The 26,714-nt window shown below is 31.2% G+C and overlaps 5 protein-coding genes across 5 annotated transcripts in view; 2 read left to right on the forward strand and 3 right to left on the reverse strand.

Moving 5' to 3' along the window:
* Positions 1–265: 265 nt before the first annotated feature.
* HELRODRAFT_152498 (hypothetical protein) lies at positions 266–664 on the forward strand (the record flags this gene model as incomplete). Its single annotated transcript, XM_009027820.1, has 1 exon — positions 266–664. A coding segment is annotated over one exon (399 nt), but the record flags the coding sequence as incomplete, so codon positions are not given.
* Positions 665–3,119: 2,455 nt separating this feature from the next.
* HELRODRAFT_178948 (hypothetical protein) lies at positions 3,120–8,272 on the reverse strand (the record flags this gene model as incomplete). Its single annotated transcript, XM_009027821.1, has 8 exons — positions 3,120–3,223; positions 3,494–3,629; positions 3,916–3,971; positions 4,342–4,465; positions 5,465–5,589; positions 7,540–7,720; positions 7,846–7,903; positions 8,115–8,272. 8 exons carry the CDS (start codon positions 8,270–8,272, stop codon positions 3,120–3,122), a joined length of 942 nt encoding a protein of 313 aa, XP_009026069.1.
* Positions 8,273–14,789: 6,517 nt separating this feature from the next.
* Positions 14,790–15,334, reverse strand: HELRODRAFT_157626 (hypothetical protein; the record flags this gene model as incomplete). The annotated part of the gene is made up of 3 exons (XM_009027822.1): positions 14,790–14,831; positions 14,895–15,130; positions 15,226–15,334. The coding sequence occupies 3 exons, from the start codon at positions 15,332–15,334 to the stop codon at positions 14,790–14,792; spliced, it is 387 nt and encodes a 128-aa protein (XP_009026070.1).
* Positions 15,335–21,222: 5,888 nt separating this feature from the next.
* On the forward strand, positions 21,223–26,007 carry HELRODRAFT_193472 (hypothetical protein; the record flags this gene model as incomplete). Its single annotated transcript, XM_009027823.1, has 3 exons — positions 21,223–21,260; positions 22,647–22,715; positions 23,622–26,007. 3 exons carry the CDS (start codon positions 21,223–21,225, stop codon positions 25,651–25,653), a joined length of 2,139 nt encoding a protein of 712 aa, XP_009026071.1. The 3' UTR covers positions 25,654–26,007.
* Positions 26,008–26,464: 457 nt separating this feature from the next.
* The window catches only part of HELRODRAFT_178951 (hypothetical protein), a gene marked incomplete at both ends in the record, with an annotated part of 682 nt that continues 432 nt past the window's right edge, over positions 26,465–26,714 (reverse strand). Inside the window, one exon of the mRNA XM_009027824.1 lies at positions 26,465–26,644. Within this exon, the coding sequence (XP_009026072.1) occupies positions 26,465–26,644 (180 nt within the window). The remainder of the gene's footprint in view (positions 26,645–26,714) is intronic.

Genomic DNA, 26,714 nt, shown 5'->3' on the forward strand with positions numbered 1-26,714 from the left:
AGACTAGCTAGGCCCACCGCTTATAACTGGTGGTTGTCGTCAGGATGGGTGTCCGGATGTAAAAACTTTTTCCCAAATTATTCCTATGCCATCACAAAGAAAAACAACGGCCCCTAGTTCCCAGCAGGCCTTAAGTGGTCAAGGGATGCCAAGAATCCCTGGGAAGTATGCAATAGCGGAAAGATATTGCAGAAAAATTCAGAATGGCCCCTCTATGGTACTTAGACTTGGAACGCTTAATGTTGGATCACTGACTGGCCGCAGCATGGAAATCGCAGAAATGCTCGAGCGTAGAAGGATTGACATCTGCTGCTTTCAGGAAATCCGATGGAAATCGAATGGTGTCTGTTATGTCAACTCAGACAAAGAAAAATATAAACTATTATGGAATGGTCAAAAGACGGCCAAAAATGGTGTTGGAAATTTTGTTAGAGAACCGCTAGCCCAAGAAGTACTGGATATTAAAAAGATTAATTCACGTCTTATGTGGATCAAGCTTCGCATAGAAAAGCAAACAATGATTATTTTTTCTGCAAACGCACCACAGACAGGCGAATCAGAAGAGATGAAAAATGACTTCTGGACTGCATTCTCTGACACCATCTCAACAATACCAAAATCTGAAACAATCCTGATTGGAGGCGATCTCAATGGCCACGTTGGAAAGAAAACAGATGGTTTTGACAACGTACATGGCGGTTTTGGCTATGGAAAACGGAATGAAGATGGCAACCGCATCCTTGAGTTTGATAAAAGTCACAGGTTTTGTTTACTGAACACATATTTTAGAAAGAGGTTGGAACATCTCATAACATACAAAAGTGGACGCAAAATGATTTCTTCGCTGTCAAGCAACCACACCGAAGGCTGTTTAAAAACGTCAAAGTTATACCTGGCGAATCATGTGTCGCCCAACATAGACTCCTTGTGGCAGACCTGGTTGTCGAACTGTCAAAACATAAGTCTAAACAAATGCCTCGTAAGAAGGCTGGAGAAAACAGAATTGCCGATGTTGAAAAAAATAATGAGACTATCCTTGAAAAATGGTCTAACAAAAAAGGTAATAAAGAAAAGGTCAGGGATGGTTGAGTTGTCGGATGTAATTACAGGCATTAGACTGAGATGGTTTGGACATGTGGAGAGGAAAGCCTAAGAGGACTGGGTAAAAAATGTAGAACAGGAGTTTTAAGGAAAAGTGGCAGACCCAAGTTCACCTGGGAAGAATTGTTGTCAAAGGACATGAAGGCACAAGGCCTGAAACTTGAACTGGTCCAGAAATGAAAAAATAGAGAAGGCGAATAAATGTGCGTTTTCATGCGACAAGGCCAACGGTGTTTTTTCGTCAATAAATCCTGGAAAGAACACTGGGCGGCTTTGCTTCCCAGGTCTGAACCCATATAAAAATCATTTAATCAATTAGCTTGTAAAGCGCTATTTCCGCGATGTTCAACAGCGCTTCTCAACGAATTTTAAAAACAGATGGGTTTTGAGATCCGCTCTGAACTTCGTAAGTGATGGAGAAGTAGTCAGAAAAGTAGGTAGAGAGTTTCAGAGAAAAGGGCCAGAAAAAGCAAAAGCAGATTTAGCAAACTTGTTTAACACGAATTAAGAAGAAGCGAGAACAAGAAGACGATCGTAAACCAGGGCGTTTAGGTTCAATTAATAAATCTGATAAATACTTAGGAAATAATTTAGATTGAGACTTATACATAAACGTGCAAATTTCAAAAATTAATCTATATTTTATAGGTAGCCAGTGTAAGAGAACAATATATGGAGATACATGAAAAAAGAAAGGGGCACGAGCAACTAGACGAGCAGCAGAGTTAAAAGCATTACTTAAAGGATAGAGTATAGAATCAGGAAGACCATAGTAGAACGAGTAACAATAATCAATCTTAGATAAGATTAACGAAGTAACAAGAAGAAGAAGAAAAAGAGTAGGATCATCAAGAAAAGGCAAAAGTTTTTTTTATTCTACGTAGATGAAAGTAAGAGCTTCTAGTGACACTATTAATATGAGAAGAAAGAGACATACTAGAATGAAAGATAAAACCTAGACTACGAAACTTGTGAGAGACATCAAGAGTTTTAGAATCAGGTTAGATAATAGGAGGAATAGTAATAGAGTGTTTAGATTTATTAAAACCAATTAATTCAAACTTAGAAGGATTAAGTTTAAGACACATAGAGTCAAATCAAGCGATAATTGAAGAAAGACATAGAGATAGATTGTGAAGAACACTATTGAGATTAGATGGAGGAAAAGAAGTATAAATGTAAGAATCATCAGCGTATAGTTGAGTAGAGAAAGAAAAGTTATTAATAATACGAGGTAGTTCAGAGGTATAGAGTATAAATAGAAGAGGGCCAAGGATACAACCCTGCGGTACCCCGAAAGTAAGAGTAGAGGATTTAGAAGTAGAATTATTGAAAACAACAGAAAAAAAACGATTACAGAGATAAGAAAAAAACCAAGATAGACAAAAATTCGTAATTTTAAAAGAAAGATGTAGCAGCCTCAAGAGAATAGCCTGATCAACAGTATCAAAAGCCGAGGAAAAGTCAAGAGCAAGAAGAGTAATATTACTATTGTCACTAGAGAGAAGAATATCATTGTGGAATTTGAGTAAAGAAGTTTCAGTACTGTGAGCACTTGAGCAGGTCTGAAACCAGATGGAGATACAGGTAGCAAGGAGTTAGAGTTTAAATTAGATGACAATTGATTAAAAACTACTTTTCATATTATTTTAGAGATGAAAAAAATATTAGTAACAGGTATATAATTAGATAAAGAAGTAGGATCTAAAGATGAGTTTTTAAGAATAGGAATAACAATAGAATTCTTATAAGAAGTAAGAAATTTGGAGTTGGCAAAAAGATAATTAACTAATTTGAGAATGATTGGATGAAATATTGAAGAAAATTCTTCAAGTAAATTAGAAGGAAGTAGATCAAGAGAACAGGTTCTAGAGGACATAGAATTAATAATTTTAGTAAGTTCTAGAAGATTTATTGGAGTGAATACAGAAAAAGATTCAGTAGTAAGTTTAGTAAAGTTGCGAGAAGAAAAATTAGAATTAGATGTTCTTAAAGAAGTAATTTTATTAACAAAAAAGTCATGAAACTGTTGAGCAGAAAAAGATGAGAGGATTTTTTATGAAGAAGTTTAAATAGAGCAGACCAACTATTATTAGATGTTGAAGCAGATGGTATAGAATTTCTAAGTAAAGTAGAGTGTTTAGACTTTAGAGAATAGTAGATATTTATAATTAATCAATTCAGATTCATAAATAGAACAAAAAGAGTGCATGATGGTGTTGATAATATATAAAAAAATTATCATAAAAATAATAACATCAACAAAAATAATAATAACAATAAAAACAAATTGGAACAACAAAATTGATAATAACTAATTTATCAAACCATTAATTTCCGTTTATTTATATTCGGTTCTGATAAACAAAAAAATCTACTGTATTAGACTTACTTGAATACTTGGCCATGCAATCACAAATTTGTTTATCATCTCCAGGACATTTAGCATTGCATTTCGTTTTGAAGTGAAAAGGGTATCCGTCAGCATCATCATGATGAAGGTAACCACAATGACATTCGTGAAAAGCCTTAATTAAACATTTATTAAAAATATTACACAACTTAAATTAATTTTTGAATGCTTCTGAGTTTTCATGTTTATTTCATTTAATTTATTATGCTTGTTAGTTGTTTATTGTTCTTAATAAAGAAATAGCTATAGTGAAACAATGTTTAACTCACAAAAAGTGGACTGTAAAATACTGATGCTATATCATAATGAAGTTCCATGCACTTTAAAATACACTTTTCAGTTGTTAAACTTGTATCGGTATATAATGTACGTCTATTTATTGTTCCATAATAATCAAACACTTTAACGTTCATATTAATATCTAGAAGCGAGTGGTTGTAGTCTGTCGTTGCCTTGACTGAGTTAAAAGTAATGAATTAGTGGAAGTAAATTGTGACCTCGTCAAAAATAATAAAAATGATGAAATGAAATTTTGATCAAGTTAAATTATTTAGATTTTTTCTTCAAGACACCCAAAGAAGTAAAACGGAAAGCTCATAATAATTGTTAATAAACTTTCAATTTATTTATTTTATTTTAGACTAAAAAACTGTTCAATGTTAATAAATAACAACAACAACAACAATTATTATAATAATGTTAAAAAAACAAATTAATAATTATAAAATACGTTTATACGTTTATAATAATATGTATAAGGTGAAAACATAGCAATCAAAATAAAACATCAGAATTAAATAAATAAAACAATGGTGGTAAAATCTGACTGGAGAAAAGTGAGTAGTACTTATCTCCACCGCAACCATCTTCTCCACTTTTACATTTCAAATTGCAGAATTTAGAATTCACAGCGTACTTAGCCCTCGCCACGCAATAACATTCATTTCCTTCCTAAATTGAAAAAAAACATCTTTATTAACAAATTATTACTTTGTAATACAATTATTTCAAACGATATAAATTAAAATAATTTATAAAATAAGAAAGGATAGATTAGGATTTGATATTTGACTAAAAAACTTTAAAAATCTAGTTCGTTTTAAATATTAATAATTAATGAAAATAATTTTCAGATGCCAACACAAATGGAATGATATAATGAAAACATGGGCAGCAAACTTTCTATAAATATCCTACTCAACCACTGAAGGCACTCAAGTTTAGGGCTGCCACAGGTCCAAATGAGTTTGGACCAATTAAAATATTGAAAGTTAAAAAAAAATTAATGTCCGGAAATATATAAAAATTGAACAAATTTAGGTTCTTGTTGATTTTGCGGGATAAAATGAAAGCGAGAGTGGTTAAAAGTTGTAATCCAAATCCCTCAACATAGCAGAAACAGAGTATATTGGACAATAAAGAGCTGCCCGATTGAGTTGCAATTAATTAGCTTTTTTGATTACCTATCTAAGGCTACTTGTGTGATTTTTATTCAAAAATTTGTAATGTTAGAACTTTTTAATTATATTTCAAGTTGAACAGAACCCTTTCGTCAAATCTTAAATACTTCACAACAAATAATACGACATAGTGGACAACTCCAAGTTTTAATTTGAACGTGCTTCAAACAAGAGGGCGATTAAGAAACGCTACTTATATCTTTAAAAAACAACGAGCTTGGAAATCGGTTTTAGAAATAAAATAATAAAATTCTTTCAACACTTCAGAGTCAATCACTTTCCTACACTCCTGTTGAATTTGAAAGTATATACCACGTAAATAACGATTGAAGGTATACAAAAAAAATATAATTAAAATCAATTTGAAAATATTGTCATTATTTATTTTAATTTTTGTTTTCATTCAATGGTCTTAAACAATTTTAGTATTATTGGGAGATAAGTTATATTTAAAACTGAAAGCAAATTGATATTTAGAGAAGGTACAAACATGCAAAGCTATGTAGGGCGTAACTTCATTCCGGCATAACATTTTACAGCCGTCGTAAGAGTCAACGATGCCAGCGTTCACTGCAAGAACTTCTCGATAGCAGCCGATGTATGTTTCTGTGGCTTCTGAATGAATCAAAATATTTATAAACATGACATTTTTTACAACCGTTTTAATTATTTACGCCTTCTAATTAATTTGCAAACGCTTCACGCAATTTCTAACTACTAGTTCTTATATCGGCTTCACGTCTGTAACAATATCACTAACTGTATACAGTAGCGGATCTAGAGTGGGGGACGGAGTGAGTAATATTTGTGTTAAAAATTAGTAAAAATCGTCGTTTTTACGGAAAAAGTAGTGTTTTATGAAGAGGAAATTGACATTATAAGACCATTAGCATATTGTTAATTATGTGTATACATATACACATGCATACATACATGCAAATAGATTTAAAAGCATTTAAAAGATTTATTTTTAGCAAAAGCATTTAACTGAAATTGGACATAATTTAAAAAATTGTATTAATGTAAAACAAATCTAAATAAAAAAATTGATTAAAAAATTATTTAGTCAAAAAACTATGCTAATTATCTAAATGTTAGCTTTGAAAAAGACTTTTCGAACTGATAGACCTTGGGACTTTAGGCAAGCCCAAAACTTAGTCATATGAACTATTAGAAGAGTAGATAGAAAAAAGTGAAAGGAGTGTCATACATTTAAAAAAAGATAATTACATGTGTACAAATAATGTATACAAATAAGATTTCTTTAATTAAAGTGATTAAATAAGAAAAAAAAGATAAAGTCTTAGGATATATAGTGATAATATGAGATAAAGTGGTGATAAAATAATCTTAAATAAAATAATTTAATGATCAAAATAAAAATTTTAACCAGCACAGAAGAAGAGATAAACGCAGAGCAAAACCAAGAAACTGGTGCAACTATTTGCTGACATTATTCACTTGAGGATTGTGGCAAACGGCATCATTGTTTTGTTTGATGTTTAAACAAACCAAAAAAAGATCTTGTCTTCTCATGAAAGCCGGTAAACTGTGCAAAACCACAGGTCCAACGACAGCAATATTCTGTTATCCAATCTGTAAATTCGTTGCTGGCACAACCAGGAGGTTCATATCATCTGATCTTTTAAAGTGTGAACCGAAAACCGATGTTTTTTTTATGAACTTGCATGTCAAATACTGTGGTGTCAAGCCATGTAATGACCGAAACATTAACATAGCAATTCTGAAAATTATTTTCTCAATTTTTAGCCAGTGTAGTTCGTTTAAGATTGGAGTCACATCATCAAACTTTAAATTTTTTGTGACAAGTTTTGCGGGTCGTTTTTTAATTGACTGAAGTGCAGCTATTGACTTGTCATGTAATTTAAAGTACAAACTGCTACAGTAATCCAATTTAGATGTAACAAAATCATGTACCAATGTTTCCATGACAGATCTGTTGAAAAAATGTCGAATCCTGTTTATTCTCCTGAGATGTATCATACTTGCAATTACCAGCGAATTAAAATGATCTTTCATTGAGAGTCTGCTGTCCAACCAAACGCACAATTTTAAGGCTGTAAAAACAAATGACATCTCAACGTCACCCACCTCAACCGAGTTTATATCAAGCTTCGACAACTGCTGCCATGTACCAAAAGGTAGCATCTGGGTTTTACTCGATTTAACCACAAGAAATTGCTCAACATCCAACGTTTAATACCCATCAAATATCTGACAAGACTTTCAATCACAAGCTAAAATGACTCCGAATGACCTGTAACAATTATTTGTATATCATCTGCGTACGTATGACCAACGAGTTCATACAAAGTTGTTTTAATTATATCCGCTGTATAGAGCAAGACCAAAACTGGTCATGATACTGATCCCTGAGGAACACCTGTTGTTAAAAGAATTGTTTGCCGAACTTTTACTTAACATCTTATTGGTAACATGCTAAAGATTCTTTTGATTTTTGTTACTATTCACGATATTGTTCCAATAATATGTACGCTTGTCAAAAAAATTTATTTTTAGTCTTCAATGAAAGCGCCCAGTTACTTTGAGGCCCAATTTTCGGACAGTTCTTATAGATTCTTTTTATCTCCCTACAGAATCGCCTCTCACCTCTACACTCACTATCAAATGAAAGTGCAGCATTTGTCTGTTTACGATAAATCACCAGCATAGGCACCAGATCGTCAGAAATTTGTTTTATTTCACTACTCAACAGAGCAAGTTCCTGATCAACATCATCAGTTTGCATCATCAGTTTGGCATCTATTTGCCACATGAAGATTTGTTAGTGCTTCAACAAAACATCTTTCATTCAGGTCTTTCCACGATCTGATATAAGCTTTCACCAACCTTGGGCAAACTTGAGTCAACGCCACTCTCCCACTTACATAGCTGTGATCTGATTACACTGAACACAGATCAATCTTCATATCAAGAATTGGAAAATCATGTAAACAAATCACTAGATCTAACGTACCTCCAACACACATGCGTTTGTTGATTAACATAATTCACCAGCTGGAACATATCAAGTATTTCATGTAGTCGTTGAGTAATGGGACTATCCCCTTTTTCAATGGATGTTAAAAGCGCCCATAAGTACAACATGAGTCTCTGACATCGTAATAAACTCCAACATAGAAATCAACTCATCAAAGAATACTTCAGTCCCATTCTTCAATCTGATGGCCACAGCTTCTAACTTGGAATATAAGGGTAGATTTATCTTTTTATATTTATAATCACTTCGAAAGTAAATCATTAATCCCCATGACATGGGTCGTGTGGTCGTTTATATACATATATATATATATATATATATATATATATATATATATATGTGTGTGTGTGTGTGTGTGTGTGTGTGTGTGTGTGTGTGTGTGTGTATTAAATTTGAACAGAATTTTATTCGGCAAAAGCACCAGAGATCAATGTATGTGTAGACCACATTAACTAAAAACTGTACATAGAAATCAAAAGACATTACATAGTGAAGTTCAAAATTTTTTAAAGAATAAACAAAATAAAACGGAAATCAACAAAGGAGAATTTAATAAACAAAAATTGAAATTAGCATGTCGTAAAATGGTTAGACAATATGAGTTTTAAACATGATGCTTTAAAAAGACCCAACGAAGGAGATGCCTTAGCATTATCCGGTAAGGAATCCCAAAGACGCATTGATGAAGATAATGCTGAGTTAAGAAAAAAATTAGATCTAGGCTTAAAGAAGTAGAAATCAGGATTATGACGTAAGATTTCACGTCTTGTATTCTTAAAAACAGCAAGTTAATTATAGAGCGATTGACAGAAATTTAATTTATATATTTTAAAGAAAAGAAGTAGAAGACGGCCAATATATAACTGATTAATACTACAAATATTAGCTAAATGAAAATATGAAGTAATATGATCAATTTTACGTAAATTAAAATAAATACGAATAAAAAAGTTCTGAGCTAATGTCAATAAATGAAGATTACATTTAGGAGCTGAAACCCAAATAGAAATGCAGTAAGTTAAATAAGGTAAAATGGGAGAGTTATATAAAGTTAACATAGTGAACCTCGAAAATTTAAATCTTAAGCGATAAATTAAACCTAAATTTTTTGATAATTTACATGAAACAAGCTTTATGTGAGATAACCAAGATAAGTTGGATAAAATATTAATACCCAAAAACTTAACAGAATGAACTCTTTTAACTGTACAATTATTTAAAATTATAATTGGAAAAACAATGTCAGTTCTTATCTTTGGTTCAAACAAAATATATATATATATAGATATATATATAGATATATATATAGATATATATATAGATATATATATAGATATATATATAGATATATATATATATATATATATATATACAATGAAAACAATTCGTTAAATTCCACCAAATAACTAGAAACTTTCTGGATAACAACACAAAAAATTTATACAACAAACAACAGCACTACAACCCAAGAATTGCAGAAGCCATTTTCAACGAATCTGATAAACATCCAACAACGAATCACAACACTTTCAACCCAAAGAATGAACAATGATGTTAATTGGAACAACCAGTAATCTAACAATGATGATAATAACTGTAATGATACTAACAACAACACTATCAACAACAACAACAACAAAAATAATAATTGTAATAATAATAAAAACTATAATAATAATGGGAAAATTCTTTTATTGATCGAAAAGATAAAATCCAAATGAAATCAATCGAAAATTATTAATTATATATCAGAGGTAATTAAATTAGATGTAAAATATAATGTACGATCCTCTCATGCTTTTTGATCAACAGGTGCTTGAGAGTAAAAAATATATATAAAATCGGTTAAGTAGTGTTTCTGTCACAATATATGCTATATGACAAGTGAATTATCGCGTTAATCAGTTTTTCGGCCATAATAATTCAAACAAAGTTAGATTAGAATTGTTATAAAAACCCCTGATGATATTTCAAATGAATTAATAATTAACGAACAGTTATTATAGACTGAATTTAAGTTTAATTTCAAGTTTTTATATTTCTGGCGTTTGTATTCACGTGATGAAGCTAGGTTGGTTTCGTGGCAAATTGTAAGCTCTAAAATTTCAATTTTGTTATTTTTTTTGGAGAATGGCAATGTCCGGCCGCAACTTGTCGAATAACTGTGACATTGGACATACATTTTTTGCACTAAGATCGGCAAACATGCAACAGTCTGAGGGTGCACAAATCTTTAAACAGTTGACATCAGTTTGTTATGCCTGTCCGTGTACCTTGCGAGAGCCGTTGTAAAATCACAGTTCGAAACAACATGTTAATTTATTTGGCGATAACTGCATAGTGGACATAGAAATGTTGTTGATTCACCTCATTTAAATAAGTTTGCATTAGTGGGAAGCTATTTTATTATATATTTTCTAGCAAACTTATAGAGCAACCCTGGTAATCCTTCGACGATCTTTGACCAACGCGACGTTTGTAGTGAAGAAATGTGCTCATTTATTGCTTTAATTAACAAACCTTGGCATTGGAAATTTAACAAATGGTCAAGGCTGGATGCAATTCTTGTCTCTTCCAGCAATTTGAGTGACTGTTTCACCGAACCTGACTCCGTCAGCATCCTATCAACTTTTTCGAAATTAGTTAATGCTTCGCACCACAAACAAACAGTTTCATTTCTGATTTTGACTTTTGTCTTTTCCAACGTGTCCTTCAATAAGATGATATTGTGACCACAGTACCTGTCCGGCAGGGAGAGCACTTCGGACACACAACCACTGATTGGCGTAGTCAGCCATTGTCTAACGTTTTCCACAATTAAGCCGTCAAAGTTTGTCAAGACCCGTGTTAATGAGATGTTATAATTTCGAAATACAAATTGCAGCTGAGTTGAAATGAATCGCCTAAGAATTTGTAGTTTTTGCTGAGGAGTGACGTTCAAATTCGTGGTGGTCTCCAGAAGTTTAGTTAAGTTTGTTTTAATTGACTCTCTAGCATTTTTGTCGTTGCACTCATAATTATATAATTTGCCCAAATATATATATGAAACTGTCCCAAAGCGCGACATTTGGAAAAACCGTATTTTGAACAGTTAGCTTTGCTAGAAACTGTTGATAGTTTCCGTTTTTCTTTCTCATACCAAAGGAATGACGTTTGTCAATTCTCATCTGCATGTTCGACCACGTGCACCATGCATAGTTTAGGTCTATCAATTATTGTGCACTTTCAGAACTATTTGGAACTATAACTGAATCATCAGCAAACTGAAACGAAAATCTAGTCATTAAACCTGCAGTTGGTCCCCAGAAATAGCCACAAATGGCATACTGCTCTGTATTGAGAACTTTCATCAGAACTATAATAATAATAACAATAATAATAACAATAATAATGATGATAATAAATTAATTAATTTCGCGCCTTACAATTTTTACGCTGTTTTTGCCGCCTTGACAACTATCGTTTAAAAAATTTAAAAAGATTTTCGCTGTTAAAATTTTTAAGTATTATTACATGTTTCTTTTTCGAATTTATTTGTATATAAAATCATACCGTCTATTTGTGAACAGATGGTTATATTAAAAAATAATTTTTTATATGATCAGCTAATATTGATTCAATTATTTTACAGCATGTTGAAGTAAGTGCGTTAGGTCTGTAATTGTTTGACAAACTTTTACTACCTTTTTTATGTAGAGGTATCATTAGAGTTTGAAACAATACCAGTATTTAACGACCTTTGAAACAGTTGGCTAAGTAGTTTGGATAAGGTTGAAAAATAATGAAAAAAATTTTTTAATAAATTAAAAGGAAGCAGATCTAGAGAATAAGTTGTAGATGACATAGAATTAATAATTTTAGTAAGTTCTAGAAGATTTATAAAAGTAAATACAGAAAAAAATCAGTAATAAGTTTAGTAAAGAATTAATTTTATTTACAAAAAAGTCATGAAACTGTTGAGCAGAAAAGGATGAGTAAAAGGATTTCTTATGAAGAAATTTAAATAGAACAGACTACCTATTTTTAGATGTTGAAGCAGATATTAGAGAATTTCTAAATAAAGTAGAGTGTTTAGAGAATAGTAGATAATTATAATTAATTAATTCAGATTTGTTATTAAAGTAAAGAGAGTTAGATGGGTTCAACCTATAAGCTTTCTTCAGTTTTCTAACACTTTTTTTAGCTAATACATAAGCATAGTAATCGAGAACAGAAGTAATGTAGATATTAGACATAAACAAAATCATCAACATCAGAAAATAGGGAAATATCAAAAGTAGTTTCAGTAAGAGATTGAAGAAAAATATCTTTATTGAGAGAAGACCAGCATCTTTTAGAAACAGACATAGATGAGTTAGGAGAAAAAAAATCTAAAGAAAAACAGATTCAATAAGAAGGTGATCAGAATAATGAACAGAGCTAGCAGAAATATTAATAGGCTTAGAAAACAACGAAGTTGTAAAAAAATAATAGTATTACCAGAAGTATGAGTAGGAAAAGAACAATATTGGGTTAAATTAAAAAGGACAAAATATCATTAAATCTACAAGTATAAGAACATTATGAAGTGTAAGTTGAAGTCACCATTGATATAAAAAAAGAATAGAAAAAGAGTAGAGAGATTCAGCGAGCAAGTAAAACTTATCTAAAAATGTAGAGAGAGAAGAAGAAGGTCAATAGATTAAATCGATATAAAATGATAGAGAGATAGAGAAAAAAATTTAAAAGGTACAACAAAACATTCAAAAAAAGAAAAATTAAAAGAAGTATTGATGGAAGCAGTAAATAGAGATTTATAGAATAGATAGACACCCGCATAAGAAAAATGCAATTTTAACAGACACTCCAGTCAGAAATGCTTTGAAAGAAAAAAAAATTAATTAAAACCTGCCGTTTCAAAGCAATTAATACTGGCAACAAAACGTAAAACCAAGTATCTCAATGATAAAAAAAGAATAAAAACAAGGAAAATAATAACGTTTTCCAATTGCAGTGAAAAAACTGTATGTTTAGCTTGCGGTAAAATATTTGAGGAAGATTGGTTACAATGCATCAACTGCAAGAATTGGTCACACGAGAATTGTACAGATGACAGTGACTATTACTTATGCCATAACTGTGACAATGTTAAATAATTAATAATGAAAATTTTTTTAAATTTTTATGTTATATTTCACATTTGTAACATTCAACCCGTACATGTGTAACAATCAAACCTGCCATAGGGGCTGTTTGTTACATTTGGAGGACATTGCAATTTTTTGGTTTTTTCATTTGTGGTAGAAAATAAATCAGTTTCAACTGTTTCAGTAAGTGAATAATAAATTGTTTAGTACATATAAAATCTTAACATAGTTGTTTTAAAAACAACAGAGTTATACCAAGATTTATGAATATTGTAACACATAGCCCCTCTCTTCCCTATTTTATTTTCATGTTTGAACATTTTTCTTTTTCCGATTATTTATTTATTTATTTACTTATTTGTTTAATTTTGTACAGCTGCCTTGCAAGCTGTAACAGTTTCTGTGTCTGTCAGATCCTGATTATTAAACCCTTGTTCAGAAGCAAAAAACAAGAAACAATCCAAATTACAAAGCCACGTACCGCCATCACGCTAAACGTAAACTAAAAATTATTAACAGTTTAAATTTAATTTTTAAAATAAAAATGTTAACCAGCACACAAGAAGAGATGAACGCAGAGCAATACCAGAAGACAGGTCCAACTAATAGCTGACATTCTCCCCTTGAGGATTGTGGCACGCTGCCTCCCTGTTTGACGTTGTTAACCGATTTTCATTCAAAAATAAAAAAAATTTTAGAGTTGAAATTCAAACGAAATATGTTAATTGGTGACGGATCTGATAAAAATTTCAAATTGTAAAAATAAAAACTAGTCCTACAAACCTTACAACCAGGAAGGGTTTCAAGTTGTTTTAAGTAAACTTCGGTAGTAAAATATCCAACTAGTTTTATTTCAATTGATTAAATTTAAATAAAGTAAACTAAATTTTAAATCAAATTCAACAATTTGATGAAATTTTGAAATGCAATTCAACGATTTCAAAAACAAAACGTCGTTAGAATGGCCGCGTTTTGTTTCAATTTTTTAATCGATAAACTAACTTTTAACTGTTATTCTGGTTTTTACTAATAAAATATATTTCTGATTATAGTAATTTTTTGTCAACATCTTAGCTTCATTTCATTTTTTATTTTCTTTTTTATTTCATTTTATTACATTCACTTTAAAGATGTTATATGAATTGAAATATAGTTCTTAAATTTTTATTTTGATGTTATAATTCATTAAATGTTATAATCCGACTTTGATAAATTTTAATTAAAATCATTAAAATATTTATTCAGTACATTTAATCAAAATAAATTGATAAAATTATGTAAATTATAACAAAACCTGTGAAGTAATAATTAAATTATTTTTTAAGCAAAAGTTCAAAGAATTGTTGTTATAGTTGAAAATTTTTGTCTCAAAATGGACAGCAAATGCATTTAAAAGATTTTTATTTAGAAACATTTATACATTTTATATTTAGATACTTCAACAATAATATTTATTGATAACGAAAACTTAACCTTCTTAATTATACAACTTTGACATACACAGAACGTCGACTAAATACATTTCGCATTTAAACTCAACACAAAGAGCCCCCATTTTACGCCTGCAATATTTGTAATAACTTAAAAAATTTTAAAAATTTTTATTACACTTTTATTTGTTTACTTAACATGTTTTGTTATAATTTACATAATAAAAAAAGGTCAAATCATAGACCGGAAAATCCCATCATAGAACTCATATCACCATCCTTATCTTCATCATAGTCAACTATTGTTCTTTTCTTCTCTTTCCTTTGTTCCTATTTATGAACTTTCCATATTTCTTCATCTTCCTTCAACTTTTTTACTCTTTCCTCAAAACAGTATTGCTTCTTTTCCTCTTCGCGCTTCCTTTTGTTTGTTTCAAATCGTTTTTTCACTTGATCCAAAGTTGATCGCTCCAGTTTCATCGACATGCCGAGATTTTTTTGATGTTTCCTTCCGTTGATGTGGTCCAAAAAGCTCATGCTGTATTTGACGTTGCACTCACAGACACTGCAGTAGTGCCCTCCGATTTGAGAGAGAGATGTTGTTTTCGTGACGACAAGTGACATTCCCAATTTTGAATCCAAGTCCACTTTATAATCTCTAAGCTTTACTAACCTAGTTTAACTGGAGTTTTTTCTGCTCTTCCTTTCTCTTTATTTTGTGTTCTTTCTCGAGTCAAACGTTCATACTCATCCACATTCCACTTTCTTCTGTGGTCCTCCATGGTTATTATCAAAAAATTAGCACTTTCGCTGCACTAAACACAATGATCAACCGTTAAACTGACGTTCAGTGTTTATATCGATATAACAAAGAGACGTTTACGCTAGTAAAAGTATAGACATATACAATAATATCCAAAGATATTAAAATATCGTCAGAAAACTTGTAAATCAGAAACAAAGAGACACAGAGTTAAAAGTGTTTGTATAACCGGTGAAACGTGATGATAGCGTAATCATTTATTTAATTTACATTGTATTATATTCAAATATATATTATTATTTATTTGCACGTGCGTACCTGTTACCTTTGCGTACCTGGTTTACTTTATTTTATGCTACAATATTAAATTTTCAGTTTAATAGAACTTAGATGATTATTAGTTCGTAACAGTGAACCCCAAAATAAAGAAACAATCACGAGCAACTAGACGAGCAGCAGAGTTAAAAGCGTTACTTAAAAGAATCAGGAAGACCATACTAGAGCGAATTACAATAATTTAATCAATCCTAGATAAGACTAAAGAAGTAACAAGAAAGAGAAGAGTAGAGAAGAACCAATATAATTAAAACATAACGCCTAATTTAAGTTGCAAACATTTATTTTTACCTCGTTCTAAACAAAAACCTTTTAATAGCAATGTTAAAATTTTCAAATTACGTGATCTTGCTAATTCATCCATTGCACCGAAAAGAAACAAAGATTTGCCAAAGTTTGTTGATATTGTTTGTTTTCATTTTTTTGTTATTACGAAACAAAGTAAATTAAAAAACATTAACAAATTAATTAACTTATTTGATTATGTTACAGAAAGTTTTGAAAGAATTGAATTGTTGTTCGATATGTAGATCTCAACTCAGTTTGTTTAAAAAACGCGGCGTAATTGTGTGCTTCACACCAACAACAGCTCACCTACGTGTGACTGTGCCATATTTCAATCAATCAATCAATCAATCAATCAATCAATCAATCAATCAATCAATCAATCAATCAATCAATCAATCAATCAATCAATCAATCAATCAATCAATCAATCAATCAATCAATCAATCAATCAATCAATCAATCAATCAATCAATCAATCAATCAATCAATCAATCAATCAATCAATCAATCAATCAATCAATCAATCAATCAATCAATCAATCAATCAATCAATCAATCAATCAATCAATCAATCAATCAATCAATCAATCAATCAATCAATCAATCAATCAATCAATCAATCAATCAATCAATCAATCAATCAATCAATCAATCAATCAATCAATCAATCAATCAATCAATCAATCAATCAATCAATCAATCAATCAATCAATCAATCAATCAATCAATCAATCAATCAATCAATCAATTAGCTTATAAAGCACTATTTCCGCGATGTTCAACAGCGCTCCTCAATGAATTTTGAAAACAGATGGGTTTTGAGATCAGCTTTGAACTTCGCAAGTGATGGAAAAGTAGTCAGAGAAGTAGGTAGAGAGTTCCAGAGAAAAGGACCAGCAAAAGCAAAAACATATTTGGCAAAAGAGTGTTTAACACGAGTTAAGAAAAAGCGAAAAGAAGACGATCGTAAACCGGGGTGTTGAGGTTCAATTAATATATCTGATAAATACTCAGGAAATAATTTAGATTAAGACTTATACATGAACGTGCAAATTTTAAAAATTATTCTACATTTTATAGGTAGCCAGTGCAAGAGAACAAGATATGGAGATATATGAGAAAAGAAAGGAGCATGGGCAACCAGACAAGCAGCAGAATTAAAAGCTTCATTTAAAGGATAGAATAGAGAATCAGGAAGACCATATTAGAGCGAGTTACAATAATCAATCCTAGATAAGACTAACGAAGTAACAAGAATGAGAAGGGTTGGATCATCAAGAAAAGGCAAAAGTTTTTTTAATCTCCGTAGATGAAAGTAAGAGCTTATTTAAGAGTTCACTTCAACTAGCCAACTTTTAGTTTGTCAGCTAGTTGTCAACAAATTCAACTAAATGAGAAATGTTTTATTAACTAAAAAATTTGTTAAGGTTATCGCTGATTTATCCGTAACGCCAGATAACAAACTAACTGACTTTGCTAATAGTAGTTACTGTAGTAGTGAGAAAGTTGCATTATTAAAAATGATATGGTTACAGATAGAAGTAAAGTTAAATATTATAAGTATATTTTCAGATTTTTAGTTTTTAACATTTATATTTGGCATGCCTTAAATCTTATTTAGAAATAAACTTTTAATTCTCAGAGATTATTGTATATTGTATTATACTTCTTTTTTCGCGCTGCTCGAAGGACTCACATACTACATCTTGCCCGCACAAAATTTCGGCCTTGATGAGAACACAGGAATTGAAATTGAATCTATTCCGATTGGAAGTTGACCAAGAAGCGCTCGCATCATTTTATTCTTTCTATAACCTGAACATGAACCACTATGATATCTCCGTTCTAATCACAATCGATGAGTGCATGTGTTACGTTATTGCTGTTCTTGCTCACGCTAAATATTATAATGAGAAGAATACGATAGGGCAATATCAGTAGGAAACAAGACATAGCGGTTTCATTATTTTTCTAATTCTATTCTTTATCTTCTCAGCCATTTGTTAGAATAAGCCGTTGACTGGGCCGGTAGAAAAAAAGTAAAATATAGATAAAACTCAGAGATCGTCATTTAATAACTCTTTGGTATAAAATAACTTACATTTGAGCGCACTAAATATTATGAAAAGCTCTCTGAGAAACAAATAAAAGTTTGTAATCTGATAGTTTTGGGTCACATTCCAACCGCATTTAAACGCATGTCAATTAACATAACAACATAACATACCGTAACGTAAGTAACGCAACATAACTTAACAAAACATAAATTATTGTGACTCAATGACTAACCATAATCTATTAATTGTTATCTAATCGTATTATAATCCAAAAATTTGACGATAATAAAAGAAAATGTTTTAAGCCAGTGAAAATACAACGGAAAAAATCGACATGAAAATAATATCCGCCAACCATATCAAAAATTACAAGTCAAGCCTTAGCAAATTTTTTTGAAGAATAGTAAAAAAAACACGAAGCGTCATACAATTTATTATTAATGGTTGAATGTAAATTAAATGTATATGCACGCATGTAGGAAGTGTTTGGTCACACCACAATTATGAAATTTCAATTTCACACATTCGTTATGTTTCAAATGGAGAAAGGTTAACAAGCAGCGGATGACAAGGTCGAAGGTGAGTCTGATTATATAATGAGGCAAACAAATTTTGCCAGGCTAATACCAATTTATAGTTCAATTCCTAACAATGAATTCATCTATAAATTTTATGTATAATTAATGGAGGCTAATATCGTAAATTAAAAAAAATGAACAAATTGAAAAAAGAATGTATAATGAATTTACATTTATTTATTTGTTTATTCATTTAAGTTTACTATATAAACAAGTGCTTGGTATTTAAAAATGTTATATATACTTACCTACCCATCTACCTATCCCTACACGAGTTCATACATCCATGCATACATACATCAATAATCCTGAAACCAAGATTAATTAGCGAGTCGGGTATCAAATGATAGTTTTTATGGTTATTGTTTTTAACCAGGAACTCGTACTTAGATAGTTATAATCAGTGGTGTAGTCGGAACTTTGCTGTAGGAGGGTTTAAATTTGTTAAAAAAGTTTGATGATTTTTTTTTTACAATACAATTTTTACAAAATATTGCTATTAATAAAATGGTAATTTCACGTCATTTTATTGTTTTGAAGGTGGCTAAAATAGTTTTCAGTCCAAATTTGTTATACTTATATAGATATTTCATTTCCATTTCATCTTAACCCCAGCAAATAATTCCAATGTAGAGGGCTTCAGCCCCAAATGTCACCCCTTTGCTTACACCTCTGGCTATAACGTATACAAATGTATAGGTATATAATTATATAAATAAATAAATAAATATATATATATATATGTATATATATATATATATATATATATATATATATATGTTTGTATATATATATAAATATATGTTTGTATATATATATATATACATGTCTATATATATATATATATATATATATATATATATACATGTCTATATATATATATACATATACATTAGCACACGCACACACACACACACATATTTAATATATTCGTAATATAATATATATATATATATATATATATATATATATATATATATATATATATAACATATAATATATAACGTCAAGATAAATGGCCTTCAATCAGTAAAAATGTAGGAACGGAAAGAATTCAATGAAAATGAAGTTAAATAAGTACTTGGGCGCTAACTGATGGAAAAATTTTCAATAAAAAAATTCGTTCTGTAATATTAAATAAAACTATTATTATTTACATTAATGATGTTATTATTATTAATATTATTATTATTTTAGTTGTTGTTCACAGAAATTATCAATATTTACACAAAAATTAAAATGACATAAATTTAAAATTTTTTAATAATTTTATTATTTTCGACATATGGTGTAAAAAGGGATACAAAAATATAGGAATCATTTATGACGAATCACAACACAAACAAACACACACGCACAAATACACACACGCACACGCCGTACACATACACACACACAAACACACACGCAAACATACATAGATACTTCAACATAGAAAAACAATACAGAATACAAAGATATTTAAGGGTCACGTGCACATACATAGAACGTGTGCAGTACACACACTTTGTTGGTTTTTTATATACTTACTTACCTATATACATGTAAATATAGAAATGCAAATTTATAACATAATAACAAATAAAAAAATAAATAAAATAATTATTTTATATAAATTATATATATATATATATATATATTTATTTATTTATACATATATAGACTATATTAATAGTATACATTTATTTCATATATTGGATAAGACTGTGTTTATAATGTTCTATGCTGTGCGTGCGTGAACGAACGCAACGTCAAAAATTCTCTCAGAGTGTGTAATAATTTTCGCTTAAAATTTAAATAATTATCACAGAATATCGATTAAATAATTTAAAAAGTTGAGTTTTGATTGTAAAAAAGTTGAATTTGTGGTAGATTTTGATGGTTTTGTAAGCCGGTAGGGGGGGTTTGTTGGCCCTTCGTTCTTTTATTTTATTTATTTAACGTGACATGACAGGAAGACAACCAACAAGCCACCTAATCGTCATGGCCGCCTAATATGGAATCCGGTAAATCATCGTGGATCAGTCTTTCTCTCTAACTAAATCGCCTTTCTACTCAATATTTCTCGTCAGTTATTTAATTAATTAGTGGATTATTTTAAAATTGTTAATGTTATTATTACGTTACGGAATTCTTGAGAAGTTTGAAATTCCGAAATTAAAATTTTTAAGTTTTTAGAGTGGTCGTCCAGATTTCAAATCGCGTCGGAAATTTGTTGGGGGAGGATTAGTGATCAGTTAATTTGATTGTCACGTCGCCGTCATCTCCGTCGTCTTTCGTTTGTTTTTGTGACGGAAATTGATCGATTAGGGAATTTAGAGTTAGGAACCACCTTATTATTGTCCTGTTTCTAGTAAGTTTTTATTACGTTTTTTATTTGTTAGGGGTTTTTCAAATGTTTTTTTTAATGTTCGGTCTTGTTTTTTTTATATTTATCTTACTTTGGAGTAAATTGACAAATAAGTGATCATTTTTAATTACTAAATTGAATTTTGAATTAAAATTTAATTATTTTGTATTTGTTCAGCTTATTTAATATTGTGTTTTAATTAATTTTATTGTCCAAAATCTAAATCTCTTTTTCATTATTTATTGATTCAAATAGAACAGACAAAAATCACTAATCAGCTGATAATTAATTAGAAAATATGGCCCTCAACTTAAAGACTAATGGCAGAAGTTGCAGGTATGTAATGTTTATCTTATCTCTATGACTTTGATTTACTAATTTATTAATTTTAATTAGTAGTTTAGTAATTAATATCAACGACTACAACCTCTGTTTACATTCACTATCTCTAATAGAAAATAAAATAAGCTCCTCCTACTGAAATTCAAAAAGTGCACTGAGATTAAAATAGATGCATGCGCTTTTGCCTTTAATATGTTTTTATTATAATATTATTGTTATATGTTTTATTTTATTATAATTTGTACGTATATTACACGTTATCTGTACATATATTATAATTTGCACGTATAATTTAGTAAAATAATGTGTATAATGTATATGTGTGTAAAGTTGATGATAAATAAGTATGAAACCACGCTTCCTGTTGTTTACATAGAATAATATTGAAAACTTTAAATTTGGCTCCGCCTGTCATTAATATTCATGACCAGCCGAAGCGTTTTATTTTTTTTCAATTTGTGATTTTTTTAACCGAATCGTTTCATTTATTTATATTTGTAATTTTTAATAAAATTCTAATATAATTATTTATTTATTATTTTTAAAATATGTTATAAACATGAGAACTATTTGTAATTTAATTTGGACATTATATTTTCATATAAATAACAAAACAGAAGTATTGTCTAATAATTATCGTTAGTTAATAAAAAAATACCAAAAAGTTTCAAAATTTTAAACTGCATAATAATGTCGTATAAGTTCCAGGGTTTTTTGGAACCGCTTTTTTCTTTCTCCTATGGTGCGCATCCACATAAATTCATCTAGGTATGATTGTACTTGAGCATCACACGTACCATTCATTCTTTTAAATTTTTGTTTGGCGCATCGCCACAAATTCTCCACTCCATTTGTATGCATTCCTATTCGTGCAGGGTTATCACGAGCCCAGTCAATGCATAGATTTCGATGTAAATTGAACCAGTCAGGTAATGTAATGCCCGACGTCCAAATCTAAAATCGACGCAACCGTAGCCTGGCTAACGTCGTACATAGACCAGAAATACGTCATCTGTTTGAATTTAAAACAATTCGCATCATCATTCTTAAAGAAATTAAATTTTTTATAAACAATGGAAAAAACAATTTGTATTAAAGCTCATGTAAAAGATTACACAGCTTAACTATTACATTTAAATTTAATTTAAATTTTTTTTATATTTTATTTTAATATATTTAATTTATATTTAATTTATATATATGACCTTATTTTATTTGGCATCTAAATTATTAATAAACATTTTAAAATATAAGATAATATATTTGTTAAATAATTTACAATAAAATTACAATAAAATGAAGCGCATTGGTTGGTCATGAATATTAATGACGGGCGGAGCCAAATTTAAAGTTTTCAATATTATTCTATGTAAACAACAGGAAGCGTGGTTTCATACTTATTTACCAAGTTGATGTGTGTATATGTGTCAGGGTTAGGGGCAGGGTTAAGTTAGGTTGTCGTGAAAAAATAATATTGAAAATTAATTGAAAATAGAAGAAATGATAAAATGAAGTATAATAAAATTGTTCGTTCTATATGTTTCATGTTGTTACGATGATGGAGATGTCGCGTCGGAGGCAGATGATATTACTCAACGATGTCGGCATACCTTTCAATGTAACCTTATTAAAACAACCACGAGAACTATTTCAATAAATTGATTTTAATAAATTTTAATATATATATATATTGTTATTTTAACCAATATATTACTATGTTAACATATTTGAATACGATATAAACGTTTTTAAAATTCTTTTATTTTTATCTCAATCAACTTTCTGCATATTAGTGGGAGGCGCTTTTGTAACTCTCTATTAGAGATAGTGATGTAAACAATCATAAATGTAAACAAATTTTAACATTGCAGTTCGGAATGTCAACTTATGCCATATCAACAGCTATTTTGTTTTGTAAATCATCATTTTAGTACTTTTTCACCAATCTGACTCATCCTAAAAATGTTGTTGATGCAATATCCAGTAGCAAGACAAATAATTATTTGGTGGCATTGAAATTTGTTGACACAAAATCACCATAAAATGTAGAAATTTCTTTCACATCAATGGATTCTGTTGTACTGTACTGAGTTTTTTTTTTACAATATTTTTTACTGTAAGGCTGAGGGGTTGCTTAGGTATGCGGGGGCATTTTCCTCCAGCAACTCTCAATTTATAAACTTGAATTTGCAAAAACTAAACAAAAATAATTAATTAGACAATTTTTGTCTGTTAGGCTTTTTTACTCATCACTTATTTATCTTCATTCAAAGTTTTGAGTAATTGAAAAATATGATTAAAATATTTATTTATGGAATGAATCATTAAACGATTAAATATTTCTTCCCACTTCAGCTTGATGGCCCCACCGATCCCTATGGAATATGATTCAGTGGACCTGACTGAAGATGACGATGACGACGATGCACCAGTTGATCTCAGCAGCCAATCAACTCGCTCCGCCAGCAACAGCTACAACTCTGCTACACCTAAAAGTTTTTCACTACAACACAACAACACTAGCAATTCAATTTATATCAATGATGTGTACCACCACCATCAGAACAGTTCTGAATGCTCTCCGCCAGCCGGAGAAGAAGCACCACCGTTAACCTTCAACGATGTCGAGGAATTTGAAAGAACTGTAAAAAAGTTGCAGGAGGAGCTGAAGATCGAAGAGACGAAACTGCTCCTCTTGAAAAGTATTCAGAGTAGCCAGCTTCAAAACAACAGCAACATTAAATCTGCTGTTGTAAATGGCAAAGTTTCTGTGATAGATACAGCAAGTAGCCACACAAATAGCAGCAGACAAAAACAACAAAGTAATCAGCAGCAGCAGTACCAACTCTCAAACAACGTGAAGCTACCTAATGGTACAACCAGTAAGAAGAATGCCAATACTGCTCTACAACAACAGAAATCAAACACTGCCTACCAACAACAAAACAACCAGCAAAGATCTCACAACAATGCAATCAACTCGACCACAGCAGCCACATCAATAAAATCGTACACACCAAATCAACAGCTCTCAGGTTATTCAAATTCTTCATCATCCTCCATACCCGCACAACACCACTTATCACAACTGCAGGAACAACAACGCAAACTGCTTCAACAGCAACAGCAAGCTGCTGCCATCCTAGTAGAGCAGACAGCTGCTCAGAAGCTGTCGACAGCAAAACTTGCAGTTCGCAAGCAACTAGAGAGGTCCCTCCTTCAACTTCCTGCCTTAAAAGCCAACCCATTCGATCTGACACTTATACCAAACTCTGGCACAAACGAGTTTGCCGTTTTGCTTGGTCTTGAACAGGTTGTTGATAATTTGCTGTCGACTGCATCCACCCAGATAAATTTCAACAAACCTTTTGAATCAGTTAGCATGGAAATCGACAAATCAGCAGAAACAACAGCAGAATTGTTGGCGATAACAACAACAACAACAACTGCTTCATCTTCGACAGTTACTTCCTCCAAAGACATTCCCATCTGTTGCAAATGTGCCACTGACTTCACACCAAAATGGTATGAAAAACCGTCAGCATCAAATTCCACTAAAGTTTCGGGAACCATCTGTGAAAATTGTTACAGAGCTGATCGTAAACGAGCATGTGCGAAACAGCAAGAGGACCGGATGAACTCTGCATTCTCCAGAGCCAAACAGCAAGAAAAGGAAGTGGAGAAAGCTCTGGTTCTCGAACTGGAGGCTGCAAGGCAACAAATTGAAGCAATCAACAACAGTCTTGCCAGTGCAGTACCTATGGTCTCAAGTGTCTTCAGTGGCTCCACGTCAAAGGGGGGTCCATCATCGCAGTCGTCCTCAAGCTCACTGGCTTCAAATGCAGCCTGGGACAAGAATGTTCTGACGACTACCTCCTCTAATAACAAGCCATCCAACCAACAACTGCAACAACACAAACAACAACAAAGTGCTGCAGACAAACAAACTCAACAAAGGTACCATAATCAAAACCACTTTCAACAGCAACAATCACACCAACAAAAATCTTCCATCTCCAAGCAACAACAACAAAACCAACAACAACAACTTCTTTCAAATCGTCAAATGCAAAATGCTTCAAAGAAACAGCAGCAGCAGCAATCCAGGCCACAGCAACATCATCAGCCGTCGTCGACATCGAACACATCCTCGACCTTTGCTATGCCGACCTTTCCAGCTGGCATCGACCTTGAGAGCTTGATGCTGTGCAGCGAGAAGGTGGCCTCTCTCGGATCGTTGTTCTTCAACCAGTTCACCAACAGCATGTCATCATCATCATCACCGATGTTGGCCCCATCGTCGTCGTCATCATCACCATCCATCAAAAAACATCATCACCACCCTGCTCATCACCATCAGAAATCAACACCATACTCAAGGCCTTGATCATTTGTTTTTCTGTTGTTCATTCATTCGTATATCCTTATTCATTTGTATGTTTGTTTTGTTGCTGGTCCGTTTGTTGGTTTGTATATTTTCACATTTGTTTGTTTGGTGATGAATGTATGTATGTATGTATGTGCGTATGTTTATGCGTATGTTTGTGAATTTCATTCATAATATGTAAACTTTGTAAACTTTCAAATGTCCATATTTTTTGTTCATTTGTCTGTTTGTTTGTATGTATGGTTGTATGTTTGCTTGTCTCCATTATGTATGCGTTAATGAATAATGTCGACATTTTAATCTTTATTTTTATACACGTATATCTAAACTCTTCAATGAAGTAATAAAAACTTTGCTGCTGCATCTAGTAAGAAGTGTTATTGATAAGTCCAGGAATGAACAAATAAATAAACAATTAATTATTTGATCATAATCAATGTGATGGTAATATTAATTAATAAATAGCAGCAAATTTACTGCTACTACTGATTATTTAATGTTAGTTGTTGTGGCTGTCACTGTTGTTATTAACAAATACGGTGGCCTAATGGTTAGAGGCACCCGGTATTGCTGTTGCAAAGACTGGGTTTGATTCCAAAGAGATCCCCGTCTATCAATGTACTAACTACTACTATTAATGATATAATTAGTTGTTGTTCATGCTAATGGGATTGATATTTCTGTTTAGTTTTACTATTATTATTATTATTGTTGTTGTTGTTATTGTTGTGGTTAACTTCTCAGTTGAGTTTCCCTCCAACCAGCAAAAAGCATCAATTACTGATTTTAACAGCGATGGAGTGTGTCATTGTCAGTTCTCCCAGTTTTCCTTTGAAATCTTATCCATATCCTCCACTTGCGTTTCACACAGTCCACATACTGCTCTATCACTAAAGCCGATTCGATGCGTGTAACTTTTCAATCCCATGTGATGTCCTGTACAGAAGTGATTGAGATTAGTATGCTCTGCTTTGTTGAGAGACTCTTCTATCTTCAACAGTGGTTGAACCAAATGTAAACCACCTTACACCTGGGAATGGATGGGAAATAGCCTTGTGTTC

The sequence above is a fragment of the Helobdella robusta genome (genome assembly GCF_000326865.2).
Source record: "Helobdella robusta unplaced genomic scaffold HELROscaffold_51, whole genome shotgun sequence".
NCBI classification, from domain to species: domain Eukaryota; kingdom Metazoa; phylum Annelida; class Clitellata; order Rhynchobdellida; family Glossiphoniidae; genus Helobdella; species Helobdella robusta.